Genomic DNA, 15,044 nt, shown 5'->3' with positions numbered 1-15,044 from the left:
GCCCTGTGACGCGGCGTCCCTGGGGACCGGCGCTACGGTGGCCGGCAGGGCCCTGGGCTCACGCGCGCTGCGGGCCGCTCCCCGCCGACCTCGCTGCCGCGCCGGAGCCGTCCCGGGGCCCGAGCGGGCGCTTCCTGGGGCCGCCATGGGCGGCAGGATCGAGTGCGTCTTCTTCAGCGAGTTCCACCCCACGCTGGGGCCCAAGATCACCTACCAGGTGTGGGGGGCGTCTGCGCCTGCCCCTGGGCCTGGGCCTGGGCCTGGAGGGGGACCGGGGTCTGAAGGCAGCTACCGGGGGCCGGTACCGGGGCAGGGCCCTGGCGGGGGGCGGGGGCCCGGGAGCGCCTACAGGGGAGAACGGGGGGGTGCGGGGGTGGGGGCCGCTCCCCAGGTGGGGCCGCGGGGGCGGGCTGGGGCTGGGGCCGGGGCCGGGGCCGGGCGGCGGGGGAGGCTGGAGCGGGGCCTTCTGTGCCGCTGCAGGTCCCGGAGGACTTCATCTCTCGGGAGCTCTTCGACACCATCCAGGTGTACGTCATCACCAAGCCCGAGCTGCAGAACAAGCTGATCACCGTGTGAGTGCTGCAAGCCGCCCGTCTGTTCCCCACGGGGAGCTGCCGTCCTCGCCACCACTGGGCCAGTCTCTGCCGGCGGGAGACGGCGGCTCGGTGCTGCGACAGCGCCGGCTGTCAGCTCTGGGCTCACGGGGTTTCTGTCCCGGGGGTCAGCAGGTTACGATGCCTGCGGTTGCCCCTGCAGGGGGGTTGGGTACCTGATTCCGGGGGTGGCTGGTGCTGCCTGTGGTTCTCTGTCAGCCTCAAATCCAGGAAAGTCAAATGACTTACGGGCCAGCAGAAGTGTTTTGAAGGCTGTAGGGCACTGATGCTGGGGAACAGCAGGTCTGATCGGCGTGGGTTAGCCCAACAGGAAAGATGCAGGTGACTGCACTGATGCTGGCAGTGGGCTCTGTGTCCGCTTGTGTACTGGTTGTGCTGCATGAGATGGAGTCATCTTTGAGGAGATGCTCAGCCACATACCTGTGCAGCAGTTGTGCTGTTGTGGTCTGAAATGGTTGGGGGAGAGGAGTGGGAAGCAGCAGTCCAGAGTAACCAAGGTCTCTAGTTCCCAAAGAGAGCTGTGCTGGTTTTGAAAGGCGACTGTTTTCTTCTCTGATGGTTGACTCTTCCCCCCTGCCCCCCCCCCCCCCCCCCCATTCAGACTGTGTGTTTTGCACTGTGAGCATTTGGGGATTACACATCATTTTTCCTGCAAAGCAGAGAAGCCCCCACCCCCAGGGCCAACTGGGAGCTAGCCTTGTGCGGGGCTCAGGCCTCCCTGAGGGCATAGGTGCAGGTTATACTTGTCTTCCTGCAGGACAGCCATGGAGAAGAAGCTGATCGGCTGCCCTGTGTGTATCGAGCACAAGAAGTACAGCCGAAACGCTCTGCTCTTCAACTTGGGCTTTGTGTGCGATGCCAGAGCCAAGGCCTGTGCACTGGAGCCCATAGTGAAGAAGCTGGCTGGCTACCTCACCACCCTTGAGGTGAGGCCCAAGCCGACACGAGGGCAGGCTGGCTGCCTTGAGATCCACCCCACAGAGTCACTGGTGTCCTGGTGCACATTGTGGGTCACTGGGTGTTGCTCAGGCAGGGGTCAGGTTTACAGTGAGGAGAGTATTGTGCTGGTATTACTTGAGTTTGAGGGACGACGGGATCAGAGACGTGCGGTTCCTCTAGCCAGTAATCCTATGGGGAGGAGCTGACTCGATTTTCTGCTCTCTTTAGCTGGAAAGTGGCTTCATCTCCAACGAGGAGAGTAAACAGAAGCTGGTTCCCATCATGACCATCCTGCTGGAGGAGCTGAATGCCAAAGGAAGGTGCACCCTACCCATAGGTACGGCAGCCACGCTGTCCCCGCCCAGCAGCGAGGGCAGGAGCAGGGCAGGGCAACGCTGGGAGGCAGACGGGTCATCCCTGCCTGGGTTGGCTCTGCCTGCGGTGCTCCCGGCAGCTCCCTGCCTGTCTGCGCTTGGAGCTGGGGGGTGTCTGAGCCAGCCTTGCCCTGGGTGGCTCAAAGGGCCAGGAGGGATGGGGTTATGGGCCGCAAACCTTCCTCTGCGCAGCATGGTGGTGTCCTGGGGCTGACGGTTGCAAGCTCCCAAGGGAGCAGAGGTTTCTGTGGAACTTGAGCGCTCCTCCTTCCCCGGCTAGATGAGTCGAACACCATCCACCTGAAGGTGATCGAGCAGCGCCCGGATCCCCCCATCGTGCAGGAGTATGATGTCCCCGTCTTCACCCAAGACAAGGACGACTTCGTCAACTCCCAGTGGGATCTCACCACACAGCAGGTCTGTGTGCTTGACCGGGGCAGTACAGTTTGAACGGGATCTGTTTCTAGCCTGCCTGGGGGCAGAGGGGAGTCCGTCTGTCCCAGAGTTCACCGCATTAACGAGCGCGGTTTGGTGCTCCCTTTGTCTTTGTGCTTGGGCCTGCAAGCAACCCACTCGCTCAACAGGAGGATGGAGCCCGCCTATCCCAGCGTGCTCCCAGGTGCAGGGGTTTCTTGGGCTTCGGAGGTGATGCCTTGGGCCTCTCTGCTCTCTCCCCTCTTAGCTCTTGCCCCCTCCCCTCCTAGATCCTGCCCTACATCGACGGCTTTCGGCATGTCCAGAAGATTTCCGCAGAAGCCGATGTGGAGCTGAACTTGGTGCGCATTGCCGTGCAAAACTTGCTGTGAGTGTGTGGAAGGGGGCCTGGCCAACGTGCAGGAGGGGTGCTGGTGGGTGCTGGCAGAGAGGGTCTCTCATGTTTCCCTGTCCGTCTGCAGGTACTACGGGGTCGTCACACTCGTCTCCATACTCCAGGTGGGTCAGGCCATGGAGCGTGGGGCCATGAGCAGGGTTCGGGCAGCGGCTGCGCCATCGGGGTGGCCGTGGAGGGGGGACAGCGGGGTTTGGAGAGGGGCAGGTCTGTCTCAGAGCCGTGGCTGAGCCAGGCTAGTTTTCCCTTGCCCTCCAGTACTCCAATGTCTACTGCACCACGCCAAAGGTCCAGGACCTGGTGGATGACAAGTGTCTCCAGGAAGAGTGTCTGTCCTACGTCACCAAACAAGGTACGGTGACCCCTCCATGGGCTGCCAGCAGAGGCAGAGGGAGACAGCGGCTGACTGGTGACTTGTCCCCACAGGGCACAAGCGAGCCAGCCTCAGGGACGTCTTCCAGCTGTACTGTGGGCTGAGCCCTGGCACGACAGTGCGAGATCTCATCTCCCGCTACACCCTGCAGCTCCAGAGGGTGGACGAGAGGTCAGATCCTGCACCCTCCTGCTGGGTCCCCGAGGGCGGCGGTGACACCGGGGATGGCGGGGCGAGTGTGGGGGAGCGAGGAGGGAGTATGCGACCCCTGCATCTGTAGGTGGGGAAGCTGAGGTGGTGGTGTGGCGTGGTGGAACCAGAAGGGAATAGGGGGAGCTGGGGTATTTGAGGCCTCAGCGTCGTGGTCCCAGTCTCTTCCCTCCTCGTCCCCAGGAGGCTCATCCAGTTTGGCCTGATGAAGGGCCTTATCCGACGGCTCCAGAAGTACCCCGTCAAGGTCGCCCGGGATGAGCGGAGCCACCCAGCCCGGCTGTACACAGGCTGCCACAGCTACGATGAGATCTGCTGCAAGACTGGTGAGGACCTGGCCTCCTCCGTGCGACTCTTGGGGGCGGTGGAAGGTGGGGGGCTGCCTGCGTGCCCAGGGCTGGGTGCTGGTTTGGGGGTCTCGTTGCCCCTTTTGGGAGCCTGCAAACTGCAGGGAGATGGGACTCTGGGCTGAACTGGGCTTCTAAGCCCACGCTGCCAGGGGGAGGAGTTGGGGGGACCACGGCCACCCCCCTGACACCGCGGCCGGGGACCCCACTGACACCCCACTGCCTCTTCTTTCCCCCAGGCATGAGTTACAAGGAGCTGGATGAGCGCCTGGAGAACGACCCCAACATCATCGTGTGCTGGAAGTGACGGCGGGGCCAGCAGCCAGGGCCCGCACCGGGGCCGGCAGCCGGGACCCGCACCGGGGCCCCTCTGTCCCCGCTGTCCCCCGTCTGCGTCCCCGCAGCCCCCGCCGGCCGCGGTCGCTCCTCCGCGCCGCCAGGGGGCGGCAGAGGCGCCGCCAGCGCCTTCCCCCGTTGCCGTGGCGACGCGCCGCCGCCATGGCCGCCAGCGGGCCGGCGCCGCTGCTGCCCGCCGAGGCCGAGGCGCTGGTGCGGGCGCTGCAGGGCACCGAGCTGCGGGACGCCGGCGGTCAGGGGTGCGGGGACGCCGGCTCTGATGGGGGCAGGAGTCTGGAGGGGGAGGGCCCCGGTTCCGGAGTGTCCCCGGGGGGCCCGAGGGGGAAGAACGAAGAAGAGGGCTCTAAATTTGGGTTGGCCCCGTCGGGGCTGTGTGAGGTGGGGGGAGAGGAGGGGACCCGGTTTTGGGGCCGACTCGGAAGCTCTGACTGGGGGTAAGGATTGATCCCACATCTGGGGGGGGGGGGGCGGGCATCCACAGAAGGTCTAGGGGAGAGAGGAGGGACCCAGTTTTGGGGTGTCCTGAGGGTCAAGGTGGGGTGGGGGGAGAGGAGGGTCCCCAGTTCTGCAGCCCTCCTGGCAGGGCTGGGAGAGAGAGGAAGGTCCGGCGGGGGGGACACGACACACGACAGGGAAGGGTCCAGACCTGGGATGTCCCCAGACTCTGTGTGGGGAGAGGTGATGGAGAAGAGGACCTCCAGTTTTGGGGTGTCCCCAGTGGGGTGTCTCATGGTGAGTGTTGCTGGGGACAGGCAGGAGGGCAGTGGGTTTGGAGCTGCCACGGGTGGAGCTGCAGCCCCTGGGAGCATAGGCTCAGGGTGACAGCATGGGGTTTGGGGGTGCCTGGCAGGCTTGGGGCATTTCCTGGGGGTGCCGGGAGCAGGTTTGCCTGCACGAGGGACCCTCTCCAGGAGCACAGCAGAGCCCCAGAGCCGGTGGCCGGAGGTCTCTGGCACTGATATCTGTGCTGGCTGCCCCGCAGATGGCTTCAGCAGCACGAGTCTGTGGAGAAGCTCAACATGCACGCCATCCTGAGCGCCTCCACAGGCCAGGATCAGCTCCTCACCGAGCTGCTGGTCGCCTACGCCAAGGTGAGCCTCCTTGGGTGGGTAGTGATCCCCATGCCAGGCCTTCAGCCTTGAGCCGGGGTTGTCTTGTGGACAATGTGCAATTTTGGAATAAAACAGTGAAGAATCTGCTGTATCTCCAGCAAAAACTTTTGACTGGTGTTTTGCCAGTGTTGCTTTTTTAAAAAAATTAAAGGTCAAGCTGTGGTATTTCTACTTTCTGGTCTCTGGTTCCTCTCTGGAGGTTGCTTTGTTCTCTTTCGTGCACCGGCCCCTCCGGTTGCGGATCTCTGCCCTATACCAGGGGTGTTGCTGCCCCAGAGCGTGCCAGACTGCAGCGGGACATGTGGTGCCCTGGGCCTGCCCAGCTCCTCAGGGTCATCTTCCCCCTTTGCAATCCCAGGAGCTCTCTCTGCCCTCTGGTCTGTTGGTGAAAAGCTGTTGATTTCTGAGCTGGGTGAATAGAAAGACAGCACACCCCAAGGCTGCCCTCCTCCGTGAGATGACTCCGAAGCCTGTGTGGCTGAGCATTAGCAATAAAACTGGTTCCCACTTCGGCACTGGTCTGAAAGGCTTTGCTACTGCATCCCTTCCCTGTCTAGATTCCTGTTCTCATTGGGGAGCTGATCTCTGTGGAGATCTGGAAGCACAAGATCTTTCCCGTGCTGTGCCGGCTGGAGGACTTCAAGCCGAGAAGCACCTTCCCCATCTACGTGGTGGTGAGTAGAGGGGCAGTGGCAATGAGCCTGGAAATTGGGCGGGCACCACCACGCTTAAAAATAAATCTCACCCTGAAGATCTCAGAGCTGAGGTTTTGCGTTCCACCAGGCTGAGAAGCTGTGGTGGACAGCGTGACACGGTGGGAAGCACCTAGTTTCCTAAAGCCACAAGCAACAAGCCTGTGTCCTCGCCCCCAGGAGGGACAGGAACCCGCTCCCAGGCACGCTCAGCCCCGTGTAGGTCTGCGCCCCTGCCTAATCCCACTCAGGGGCTTGCTGGAGCTGCTGGATGCAGCAAAAGCTGCTCCTGGAGGTGGCTGTGCTCCTGGCTTGCAGCTCCCAGCGACTTGGTGCTACCCTGACTCCCAGGCATCAACATCCCTAGGGTATTTTCCCCTCTTTGAGCACTGTTTTTCTCTGGTACTTCTGACCAGAGGGCTCTCCAAGGTTACATGCCTCCAGGTTAAAAAAAAGTAGCTTTTTCTTCCGGAGCTTCTGGCAGCAGTGGTCCCTTGGGCCATTCTTGGCAAGGAAGCGATCTTGGGAGCTGGGCTTCTCTGTGCAGGCATGCAGCCCTTGACCTAAGGGAATCTGCCTGAGGCTTGGAAGTTTTAGCCCATTTTAAGTCCAGGATAACACCTTGCTGGGGAAAGGTGGTGTCTGGGCTGCCGTGTGTCTGCACCATTGCCTCGAGGCGGTTATCTCGTGGTTCCCAGTCTCAGGACAAGGCTGTCTGCCCTCGTCCCAGGGGGCTGAGAGCAGCGCAGCCATGCAGAGTGCTGTCGCATGTCAGGCAGTGGCTCCATGCCGGTGCCAGGGCTACGGTTGTACTGCCACTGTAGTGCGGAGACAGAGCTCTGAAGAGCCCTGCCTGCTGAGAAGCATGGTTCTCTATCAGCATGTTATAGTGCCATAGGCATGTTAACATAAATATTAATATGAACTGGAATTGTTTTAAAGATTGCATCACTTGTGTTTGGCTCTTGGACTTGAAGTTGTCCACAACTACTAAGCAGCTTCTTAGAAGAGCCCTTTTCCCTGTCCCATGGCCTGTGTCCTCGGTGCTGGTGACTGTTCCACTGTTACCTCACTCTTGCCATTTTCCTCCTGCAGCTGCATCATGAAGCTTCCATCGTTAACCTCTTGGAGACAGTGTTTTTTTACAAGGTAAGATGCAGGTTCAGCTTTCCTCAGTGTAAAGCCCCTGCGGGTGGAAAGCCACGACTGTGGGGCCTGGCCCTCTGTGAAACTCTTGTCATTGTGAAGGAGATCTGCGAGTCAGCAGAGGACAGCATTCTAGATTTAATTGATTATTGCCACCGAAAACTGACACTGCTCGCAGCTCGGAGCGTCAATGGACAGACAGTGAAGCCAGTGGAGCTTCATCCTGAGGATCTGGCCAGCCCCTCATCCATGCAGGTGAGGAGAAAGTCCTGTAGCTCACTGGAGACATGTGTGATGGAGGATGTGGGCAGCCTGAAGAGGCACAGGGGGGCCTTCCTGTGGAGAACCCCTTGGCTGCAACCCCAGCACCTCCCACCCATCTCGGAGGGTGTCTGGTGCTGGTCCATGCCAGCAGCTCGGCTGGGCCAGTGGCTGCACCCTCCACCCTGCAGCTGCACATCCACCCTCCCTCATGACAGTGCCAGCTTGAGGCTTCCTGCAGGACACCATGTGAGTTCTGACAGGGGGGACGCTGGAGAGTTGAGAGGCAAAATAATCAGTGCAGGCGTTTTGGCCATTCGCCATTGCTCTTAAAAGCTTTGTGGGTATGTCTCCCTGGAGCTTGTGAAACCCCCTTAGCTCAGGCTGCTGCTGGAGCCAGCCAGGGTTAACCATGAGAGGGATCCTTCCCTAAATCCATGTACGATATGACTAGGAATTGTCCTAATGTGTTTCCCCCCAGCTTCCTTGGCTCTCTGAGAAATACCTCTTCTCTGTGCTGGGCTGGGCCAGCAGCGAGCCCGGAACTGTTCCCAGTCAGGTATTCCCAGGCAGCCATGCACACCTTCCCGGTGCGGGAGCTCTCTTTGCTTCTGGTGCTTCTTGGCACACTGAGTTTTCTCCTTAAACTGCGCACATCTGAGGAGTGTCTGGAGAAGTGGGGTTAAAGTGAAAGCCTGCGAGCTTGGCTGAACCTCCCCGCATTGCCTCCATCCTTTGGCTTATTGCCCGAGCACATGCTCCTCGTCCAGAAAAGGGAAGGAAGTTAAGGGCTCTGGAGCACAATAGGGATGTTTTCCAGGAAATGTTTTTCCAGCTGGGGAGGGGAAGGGGGTGTCTGTTAGTGCTTTGACATGGTTCAAGTTAAAAAACTGACCTTTTCTAGCCAATAGGGTTCTAAAAAATGCTTGTCTCATAAGGACCCTGGTTTCCTCTGATTCATTCCAGCCCCTCCTGACATACAATAACCCCCCGTGAAAAAGCTGTTCCTGCCCTCTCCTGTGTTGTGGAGCCTGTTGTCCTTTGTGGCTGTGTATGGTGGTAACCCCTGGAGCAGGATCTGCTGTCCCCCAGAAGCACAGGCAAAAGATAGTCCCTGCCTGAAGGGAGCAGAGATGAGGTCTGGATACCAGGGGGAGCTGTAGGAAACTGCCTCACTGGGGGAGTTTGGAGAGGGAGGTGGGGGGGAAAAGCCCATAAGGCTTGCTTAGTAGCGTGTGGGGCACCAGCACGGGGAGCGCAGAGCTTCTTACCGCAGGAATTTGGAAGGGAACTGTTGCAGTGGCGTTTTAGAGAAATACGAGTTGCTGAGGTCAGTTCTCTGCACACAAAGATGTGAGCTGCGCTGCTGAGCGTCTGGGACTGGAGAGGAGAAACTCCGCCTGGGCCAGGGAGAAGGACTTGGCACCTCTCAGCCTAGCCATCCCGATGGTCTCGAAAGAGGCTGAGTCAGAGGGTGGTCAGGCCAAGTTTCTCCCTCCTCCTCTGGTTCCTCTGCTGATCATTCAGCTCCCCCTCCCTCAATCTTACAGGTCTCTGCAGGGCCATGGGCCACAAGATGATCCTAGAAGGGGAGAGAGGAGCAGTCTGGGACTGGCCTCTTTCAGGGGGTGTCCCTGTGCAGTGGCACTGCTGGTGGTAGCCACCCGTGACCTGTTAGGGGCAGGGAGATGAGGGACAAGCAACAGTGGGCTGCAAGCACGTCTATGGCTGCCCTGGCAAACAGGCAGCGCTGGCACAGTTGAGACGAGAAGCAGAATTTGTTTTGCAGGGCTCTGGTTTCCTCCACAGTCTGTGGTTACCAATGTGCAGCCAACAGGCTGCCTCCCTGCAGCTCCTGGGAAATGGGGCCTGAAATCCTGAGGCTGTGCTTGTCCCTCCACAGGAGCTGCAGAAGCAGGCGGAGACGATGGAGTTTGAGATTTCCCTGAAAGCCCTGTCCGTGCTGCGGTTCATCACCGATCAGGTGGAGAGGTAGGTGCCCAGGAGCAGCAGAGAAAAGGCACCGAGCTCTCCAGTTGAGATTCCTGCGGGGATGCAGCGGGTGCCTGGACCCCTCTCAGCAGCTGACTGTATCCGTGGTGGCAGTGGCACTGCGCCCCGGGAGGCAAAAACACAGCAGCACTCCATCCTGCTCCGTGGTACTCGCAGGAAGCCAGATCATTGTTTTTTTTTCCTGCCTCTCCCAATTGCCTCAGGGAGCATTTGTATCTGTTCTGGCATTTGTCTACGAGTGCCATTTCACCCTTCTGTCTATCTCCAGTCTGCCCCTGAGTGCGCTGACACGGATGCTGAATACCCACAACCTGCCCTGCCTCCTTGTCGAGCTGGTGGAGCATTGCCCCTGGAGCTGCCGCGAAGCAGGTACGGATCGTGCCCCATGGTAGCTGGGGTGCCGTGGTGGCATGCTGGGACCTGCATCTGCTGACGGGTCTGCTGCAGGAGCCCTTGCAGAAAGCTGCTCTCCCTCTACCCTCCTCTCTGGCCTCCTCCTCTTGCTCCTCACTCGTGCTCCCTGCCTGAAGCTGTTCAGCTCGAAAGCAGCTGCAGCACAGCTGGGCTGGGGATGCAGCAGTGCTCCCAAAAGCCAATCCTTGCACAGGGCTGTGTCTCTTCTGAGCTGATCATGACCAGAACAGGAGCAGGAGTGTAGCACATCTGCCTGCCTCACCTGCTCCTCTGAGGAGTCTTGTACTGGAAGCAGAGGGACCAGAGTGCCAGTCTCAGCCTGTCTGCACCTCTCTCGGACAGCGCTAAGAGCTGGAGCCAGACATGGGCTCTCCCAGGCAGCAAACCCATTGCCCTGAAGCTGCTGGTCATTGAGCTTCACTCTTGCCAAAGGCCTCTGATCAGGTTGTGCCCATTGGCCGTCACCTGCGCCATCAGCCCTGCCTCCTGCACCTCTGCAGCCAGGTGTGGCCCCCCCAGAGGCCCCCAGCTTCCCCACTGCCTGCCTCTGAGCAGTGGTGGGGCACAGCCTGGGGCGTGGGAACACACACTCCCCTCTGCAGCCCGGCACCAGGGGGTCACAGCGCGGGCAGGGGAGGAAGAGATGCTGGGAAGCACGTGGTTTTGTGCCTGTCGAGAGGAGCCCAGCTGGATGTGGGAGCTTTCCTCCTTCCTCCAGCCAGGGAATGCATCCTTTCTCTCCGCCTGTGTGCTCAGGGTGTCAGAGGGAGCTTTGATCCAGGGCCCTGAGGGAGGGACTGGAAAGAAACCAGAGTGCAAAGGCATTTCCAGGCTGTGCATATGCAGGGTTACATCCTCTCCACCCCCCAGAGCAGCACAGCAGCTCCCTGAGCTTGTTGTGTCCCTTCTGTTATGTTCGTGCTATTTCTGGCTTTCACTGGCAGAAGAACCTCCAGAAGAGCGGGTATTGGCCATGCTGATACCCCAAAACGTGCCTCTCCAGCCCCTCTGTTGCTGCAGCATGGGCTCCCCCACCATCTACCAGCGCTCTGCACTCCTGACCAAGTACAGAGGGAGATATCACAGGGATCTTTCGGCTCCTGCCACAGCCATATTGTTTTAATACATGTTCTTTATGCTTTTTGTGCTCTCTAATATATTGTCTCAGTACCAAGAAGGCTGCTATGCTGAGCAAAGGGGTGGGGAAACTGAGGCAGGCAGAAGCAGAGGGGCTTGCCTGTGGTGGAGTGAGGAAGACCAGCATCCCCACCTTTGAGCTGTGTTCCCTGGGGCAGCGCTGTCTCTCCCTGGAGCCATGTGTTCTTCTGTCCCTCAGGCAAGCTCAAGAAGTTTGAGAATGGTGCGTGGCACGTGGTGCCCCCTGAAGACCAGGTGAAGATGACCAAACTCGATGGGCAGGTGTGGCTTGCCCTCCTCAACCTCCTGCTGAGCCCTGAATGCCAGCGCAAATACCACTTTGATGGCTTCAACAAGAGCCAGCTCCTGAAGGTAGGACCCTACACCACGAAGGCTGTGGGCCCTGCAGCACAGAGTAGGACCTTGCCAGCACCAGGCACCTCTGGGCATCTCTCCCCATCCTTGCTGTGGGCTCCTAAGAGCCAGTGGTGGGAGTGCAGCAGGGTCTGTCACCGTGCCAGCAGCAGCGGCAAAGTTTGCGTTTGTGAGTGCACCTCTTGGGACCCCCACGGGTCACTCTGCCAGTGTCCCACAGATCCCTGCTCTTGCCATGCTGCTTCCCCAGCTCTGGCTCCCTTGTCTTGACCTCTCTCCATTCGGTGTCCTCTTCCGCTCCGTGGCTGCAGCTCCGTGCATTCCTGACAGACGTCCTCATTGACCAGCTTCCCAACCTGGTGGAGATGCAGAGATTTCTGAGCCACCTCGCAGTGACAGAGCCGGCTCCCCCCAAGAAGGATCTTGTCCTGGAGCAGGTATCCTGTGGCTCTTCCTCAGCCTCTCCAGCCACTCTGCTTTAAGCCTGATAGCTCCTTACTCCCTTTTCCTCCCACCAAGCTCAGCTCTGAAGAGGTGGTGCCCTGGTAAAGCAGCCAAGCACCCATTTCACAGTTACACCCTTATTGCCAGCAAAGTTGTCCATGGATGACGTGGGAGCCTTGCCCTGCTGTCACCATGGCCGAGCAGTTGCAGCTAAAGGCATAAATGCTGGGTTATAAACAGCTCTCCAAATTGCAGAGTCTCTGGAGTGGTGGCTGCATGGGGCAGAGACAACCCCTGGCTTGTTTTGACAATTAACTCTTTATTTAACATTTATCAGTGTTTTCCTGCTGAATTCTGGACTCCCCATGGAGAGTCCCCTTTTACAGCCCTGGTGTGGGGCTGCTTGGCACACTGTGTATGGAGGGATGCGAAGGTCTGGTGATAGAGGCTGGAGTCAGACTGGTCCCAGCTGATGTCTGGGGCTTGGGAGTTGGGCCCTGAGGGTCTTCAAACAGTGTGAGGTTCTTAAGGTTTTTAATCTGTGCAGTGGTAATCTCTGGAGAAAAGTGTTTCTACTGCCTTCTCATGAGCTGAGGGGAGAAACTCTGTGTGGGGGCAGATCTGCAAAGAGGCAGCTGAGAAGAGCTGGGAGAGCAGAGGCTCTTCCCCACTGCTGGAGGCTCCCGCGCCACTTCCCAGAGCAGATGGGTAGGTTGGGCAGTGGCCGCTTGGGCTGTGCAGAGGGGGAGCGTGCTGCCCCCAGCGCAGCTGGCCGTGGGGCCTGGGAGGAGGGTGATGTGCCCTGGCCAGAGCTGGCTGCGGCTGAGCTGGAGGCATGGCCTGTGCCGGGAGCTGGGGCTGGGGAAGGCTGCAGACCGGCAGGCTGAGCGGTTGGGGCTGGGGATGGCAGCAAAGCGGAGGTGGTTATGGATTTCCTCCACGTGCCTCAACTGCCAGCGTGTCAGTGGGGCCGGGACAGGCAGCTGCTGTGCTGGGGACCTTGCCCAGGCTGCTGCCCTTCTCTGTAGCTCTGCTTTTGTGCTGGTGCTGCTCCTGCCTCCGCCAAGGGCTGGGGCTGAGCCCAGTGGGTGGGCAGGGGGAGCGAGCTGGAAGCATACACATGGGCTCCCTGCTCTGCCCAGAAAGCGGTGAACTCACTCCTTGTCGCCGAGCCAAGCTGAGGAAAGGACTTTTTCCATTCGGCTGCTCCCAGAGCAGCCTCCTCCCCTTCCAGGCCTGGCTATTTTTACTCTGCTGGAGAAGGCAACGCTGTTTGAAGCAGCATCGTCCTCTCCAGAGCCTGAACTCCACGTGCCGCTCTTGGCTGGCGCTTTTGCGCCGGCCAGCTCTTCCCCGAGTGCTCGTCTTCAGGGAAGTGACGAGTGGAAAAATCTGCTCAGGCAAACGGCTCCAGAGCATGGGGTTCATGCTGCTGCCGGCACACAGCGTGCTGAGATCCCAGGGCTTTCTCTTCAGGAGCCCAGGTCTTGGGGCTGAACTCTCACTCCCAAAGGAGTGAGAGTTCCAAAACCCTGAAGGTTTTGCCTTGTTTCACCTCAGTGCTTGTTGGCGAGTGGATCTGTCCCCTCCGTGTACCCAAAAGCACACCCTCACTCCCTGCACCTTTGCCTCCGCACGTGCTGCCTCCACTCACCCTCCTCAGGGGGTACACTCCTCATGCCCAGGGTCAGCCACCCCCCCCCAGATGCCCCCGTACCACAGCACCTTCGCCCGGTCTGCAAGCACCCCTTCCTCCTGCTCTGCCTTTCCCCCCAGGTTCCCGTCATCTGGGACCACATCCTCAAGAAAAACGCGGGGAAGTGGGAGGCCATTGCCAAGCACCAGGTGAAGCGCGTCTTCAGCCCCACCGAGGAGGAGCTGAAGCTCCAGGCACGCAGGTAAGGCCCTGGCACATGCACACAGGATGCCCAGTGGAGCCAGTATCCTCATTAGCAGGGGCCGGAGCTCAGGACTGGGAGGACAGAGGCGTCTGCAGCATTGGCTGGGGATGTCCGCTCAGCAGCAGGGTGCAGCGCGAACAGCTCGCTGCTTTTCGGCAGTTCTCCATGAGCAGCCTTGCCCCCTCTCTGCTTGCCACAGGTGGGCACAGACCTATAGCCTGGACATGATGGAAGCTCTGGCCCCCGACAAGCCCCGCTGCAGGGTGTGCGGCGTGGAGGCGGCCAAGCGGTGCTCTCGCTGCCGGAACGAGTGGTACTGCACGCGGTAAGGGAGCCCTGCCACCCCCCTGTGTCCCCTGCAGCCTCCCAGTGTCCCCCTGCTGCCCCCCGGTGCCCCCTGCTCCCCAGAGCACCACAGACCTCCGCGGAGGATGCTGTGAAAGGGCCAAGGGAAGCCCGGGGTCCCACCGCTGCTCAGCACTGCTGGCTCTGTTTGCCACATACCTCTCTAAGCCTTACGGTGGGGCTGATGTGCTGGGACGCTGGTGGAGGAGATGCTGGTGAGTGTTGTGTTGTTGCTGCCAGGTGCTGAGCTGCCTGTCCGTGTGTCTGCCAGCCCACACCAACAGCAGCGGCAGGCTGTGTTTCCCATGGTGACACTGTCTCCCTCCCCTGCACCTTGGTGGGGCAGGAGTGGGGAGAAAAGCTCCCCTGGCTCTTTGGGTGCAGGTGATGGGCTGGGATGTGGCAGCTGGGATGGTGACAGTAAATTAATCTTCTCTGGTCCTGAACCCTAGGGCAAGGTCTGGCATTAAACTGTCTCAGCCCCCAGAACTGGGGGCCGCATCCACCTCCCTGTTGGGGTATCGCTTGCCCATGCCAGATCCCCACCCTGTGCCTGGAGGAGTGTGGTGCTGGGGTTTGTCCTTGTCACTGGTTCACGCCTGGGATGGATGTGGTCCCGCTGCATCCCTGCTTGAGCTGTGGGCACCCTGCTTCGCAGCAGAGTCCCTGAGCAGTGACCTTCCCTGCCGCAGGGCGTGCCAGGTCCAGCACTGGCAGAAGCACAAGGCTGCCTGCAATCTGATGGCCGGGGAGCTGAAGAGAGCAGATGACCCCTAAAAGAAGCAGCAACTGGCATCTGGCCCATGGCTCGATGAGGCAGAGTTTCCCCCTGCAACCAGAGAGGAGAAGCTGGGAAAGGCCCCTTCTCCCTGCTCCCAGCCCCAGGCAGTGCTGGCTGGGCTCGTCTTCTCCCACCTCCCTGCCACGCAGCCTTCTCCAGTAAAATTCCTTGTGCACCCCACTGCTGCTTGGCTCCTGCTGTTTTATTCTCTTAGCTGAAGATGCTAAACAGCTTCCTCCCCTCCCTTGCACCTAGGGAGAGGGGTGTGTGTCCGTTTTTCCCCTCTGCAACAACAGAAATCCCAGAGAACCTGAAAAAAAGAGCCGATAAGGTTGTGGTTACTAAAAGGGCCAAGCCCTCTGCAGCTGAGGCATGTGAAC

General features: G+C 60.0%; 2 protein-coding genes across 7 annotated transcripts; both read left to right on the top strand.

Annotated features, from left to right (window-relative positions):
* The first annotated feature begins 6 nt into the window (after positions 1-6).
* NPRL2 (NPR2 like, GATOR1 complex subunit) lies at positions 7-4,172 on the top strand. Of its 4 annotated transcripts, XM_087743616.1 has the most exons (11): positions 7-217; positions 481-572; positions 1,372-1,540; positions 1,782-1,890; positions 2,208-2,344; positions 2,632-2,729; positions 2,824-2,860; positions 3,015-3,108; positions 3,183-3,300; positions 3,523-3,665; positions 3,926-4,172. In XM_087743616.1, exons 1-11 carry the CDS (start codon positions 146-148, stop codon positions 3,991-3,993), a joined length of 1,137 nt encoding a protein of 378 aa, XP_087599742.1. In that variant the 5' UTR covers positions 7-145; the 3' UTR covers positions 3,994-4,172. The 4 variants fall into 4 exon arrangements, with proteins under 4 accessions (XP_087599742.1, XP_087599745.1, XP_087599744.1 ...); XM_087743619.1 differs by lacking the exon at positions 1,372-1,540 and having other exon boundaries at positions 481-570; XM_087743618.1 differs by lacking the exon at positions 7-217 and having other exon boundaries at positions 502-570; positions 3,926-4,171.
* On the top strand, positions 4,166-14,837 carry ZMYND10 (zinc finger MYND-type containing 10). Of its 3 annotated transcripts, XM_087743612.1 has the most exons (12): positions 4,166-4,282; positions 5,026-5,134; positions 5,713-5,829; positions 6,943-6,996; positions 7,096-7,248; positions 9,158-9,246; positions 9,536-9,636; positions 11,018-11,190; positions 11,505-11,630; positions 13,414-13,535; positions 13,738-13,863; positions 14,576-14,837. In XM_087743612.1, exons 1-12 carry the CDS (start codon positions 4,185-4,187, stop codon positions 14,658-14,660), a joined length of 1,353 nt encoding a protein of 450 aa, XP_087599738.1. In that variant the 5' UTR covers positions 4,166-4,184; the 3' UTR covers positions 14,661-14,837. The 3 variants fall into 3 exon arrangements, with proteins under 3 accessions (XP_087599738.1, XP_087599741.1, XP_087599739.1); XM_087743615.1 differs by lacking the exon at positions 7,096-7,248; XM_087743613.1 differs by lacking the exon at positions 11,505-11,630.
* Positions 14,838-15,044: the final 207 nt, after the last annotated feature.

The sequence above is a fragment of the Nipponia nippon genome, unplaced genomic scaffold (genome assembly GCF_047370975.1).
Source record: "Nipponia nippon isolate SJK-2023a ecotype South Korea unplaced genomic scaffold, ASM4737097v1 scaffold_9, whole genome shotgun sequence".
Classification (NCBI taxonomy): domain Eukaryota; kingdom Metazoa; phylum Chordata; class Aves; order Pelecaniformes; family Threskiornithidae; genus Nipponia; species Nipponia nippon.
The sequence above is the reverse complement of the archived record's forward strand: the minus strand, read 5'-3'. Positions and strand labels throughout refer to the sequence as shown.

Bases quoted from the DNA above. Each gene is read 5' to 3' on its own strand.
- NPRL2 (XM_087743616.1), top strand. From the start codon at position 146: ATGGGCGGCAGGATCGAGTGCGTCTTCTTCAGCGAGTTCCACCCCACG. The intron at 1,541-1,781 runs GTGAGGCCCAAG...TGCTCTCTTTAG, and splicing joins GCTACCTCACCACCCTTGAG to CTGGAAAGTGGCTTCATCTC. The intron at 3,666-3,925 runs GTGAGGACCTGG...TCTTTCCCCCAG, and splicing joins TGAGATCTGCTGCAAGACTG to GCATGAGTTACAAGGAGCTG.
- ZMYND10 (XM_087743612.1), top strand. From the start codon at position 4,185: ATGGCCGCCAGCGGGCCGGCGCCGCTGCTGCCCGCCGAGGCCGAGGCG. The intron at 5,830-6,942 runs GTGAGTAGAGGG...TTCCTCCTGCAG, and splicing joins CCTTCCCCATCTACGTGGTG to CTGCATCATGAAGCTTCCAT. The intron at 7,249-9,157 runs GTGAGGAGAAAG...GTCCCTCCACAG, and splicing joins CCAGCCCCTCATCCATGCAG to GAGCTGCAGAAGCAGGCGGA.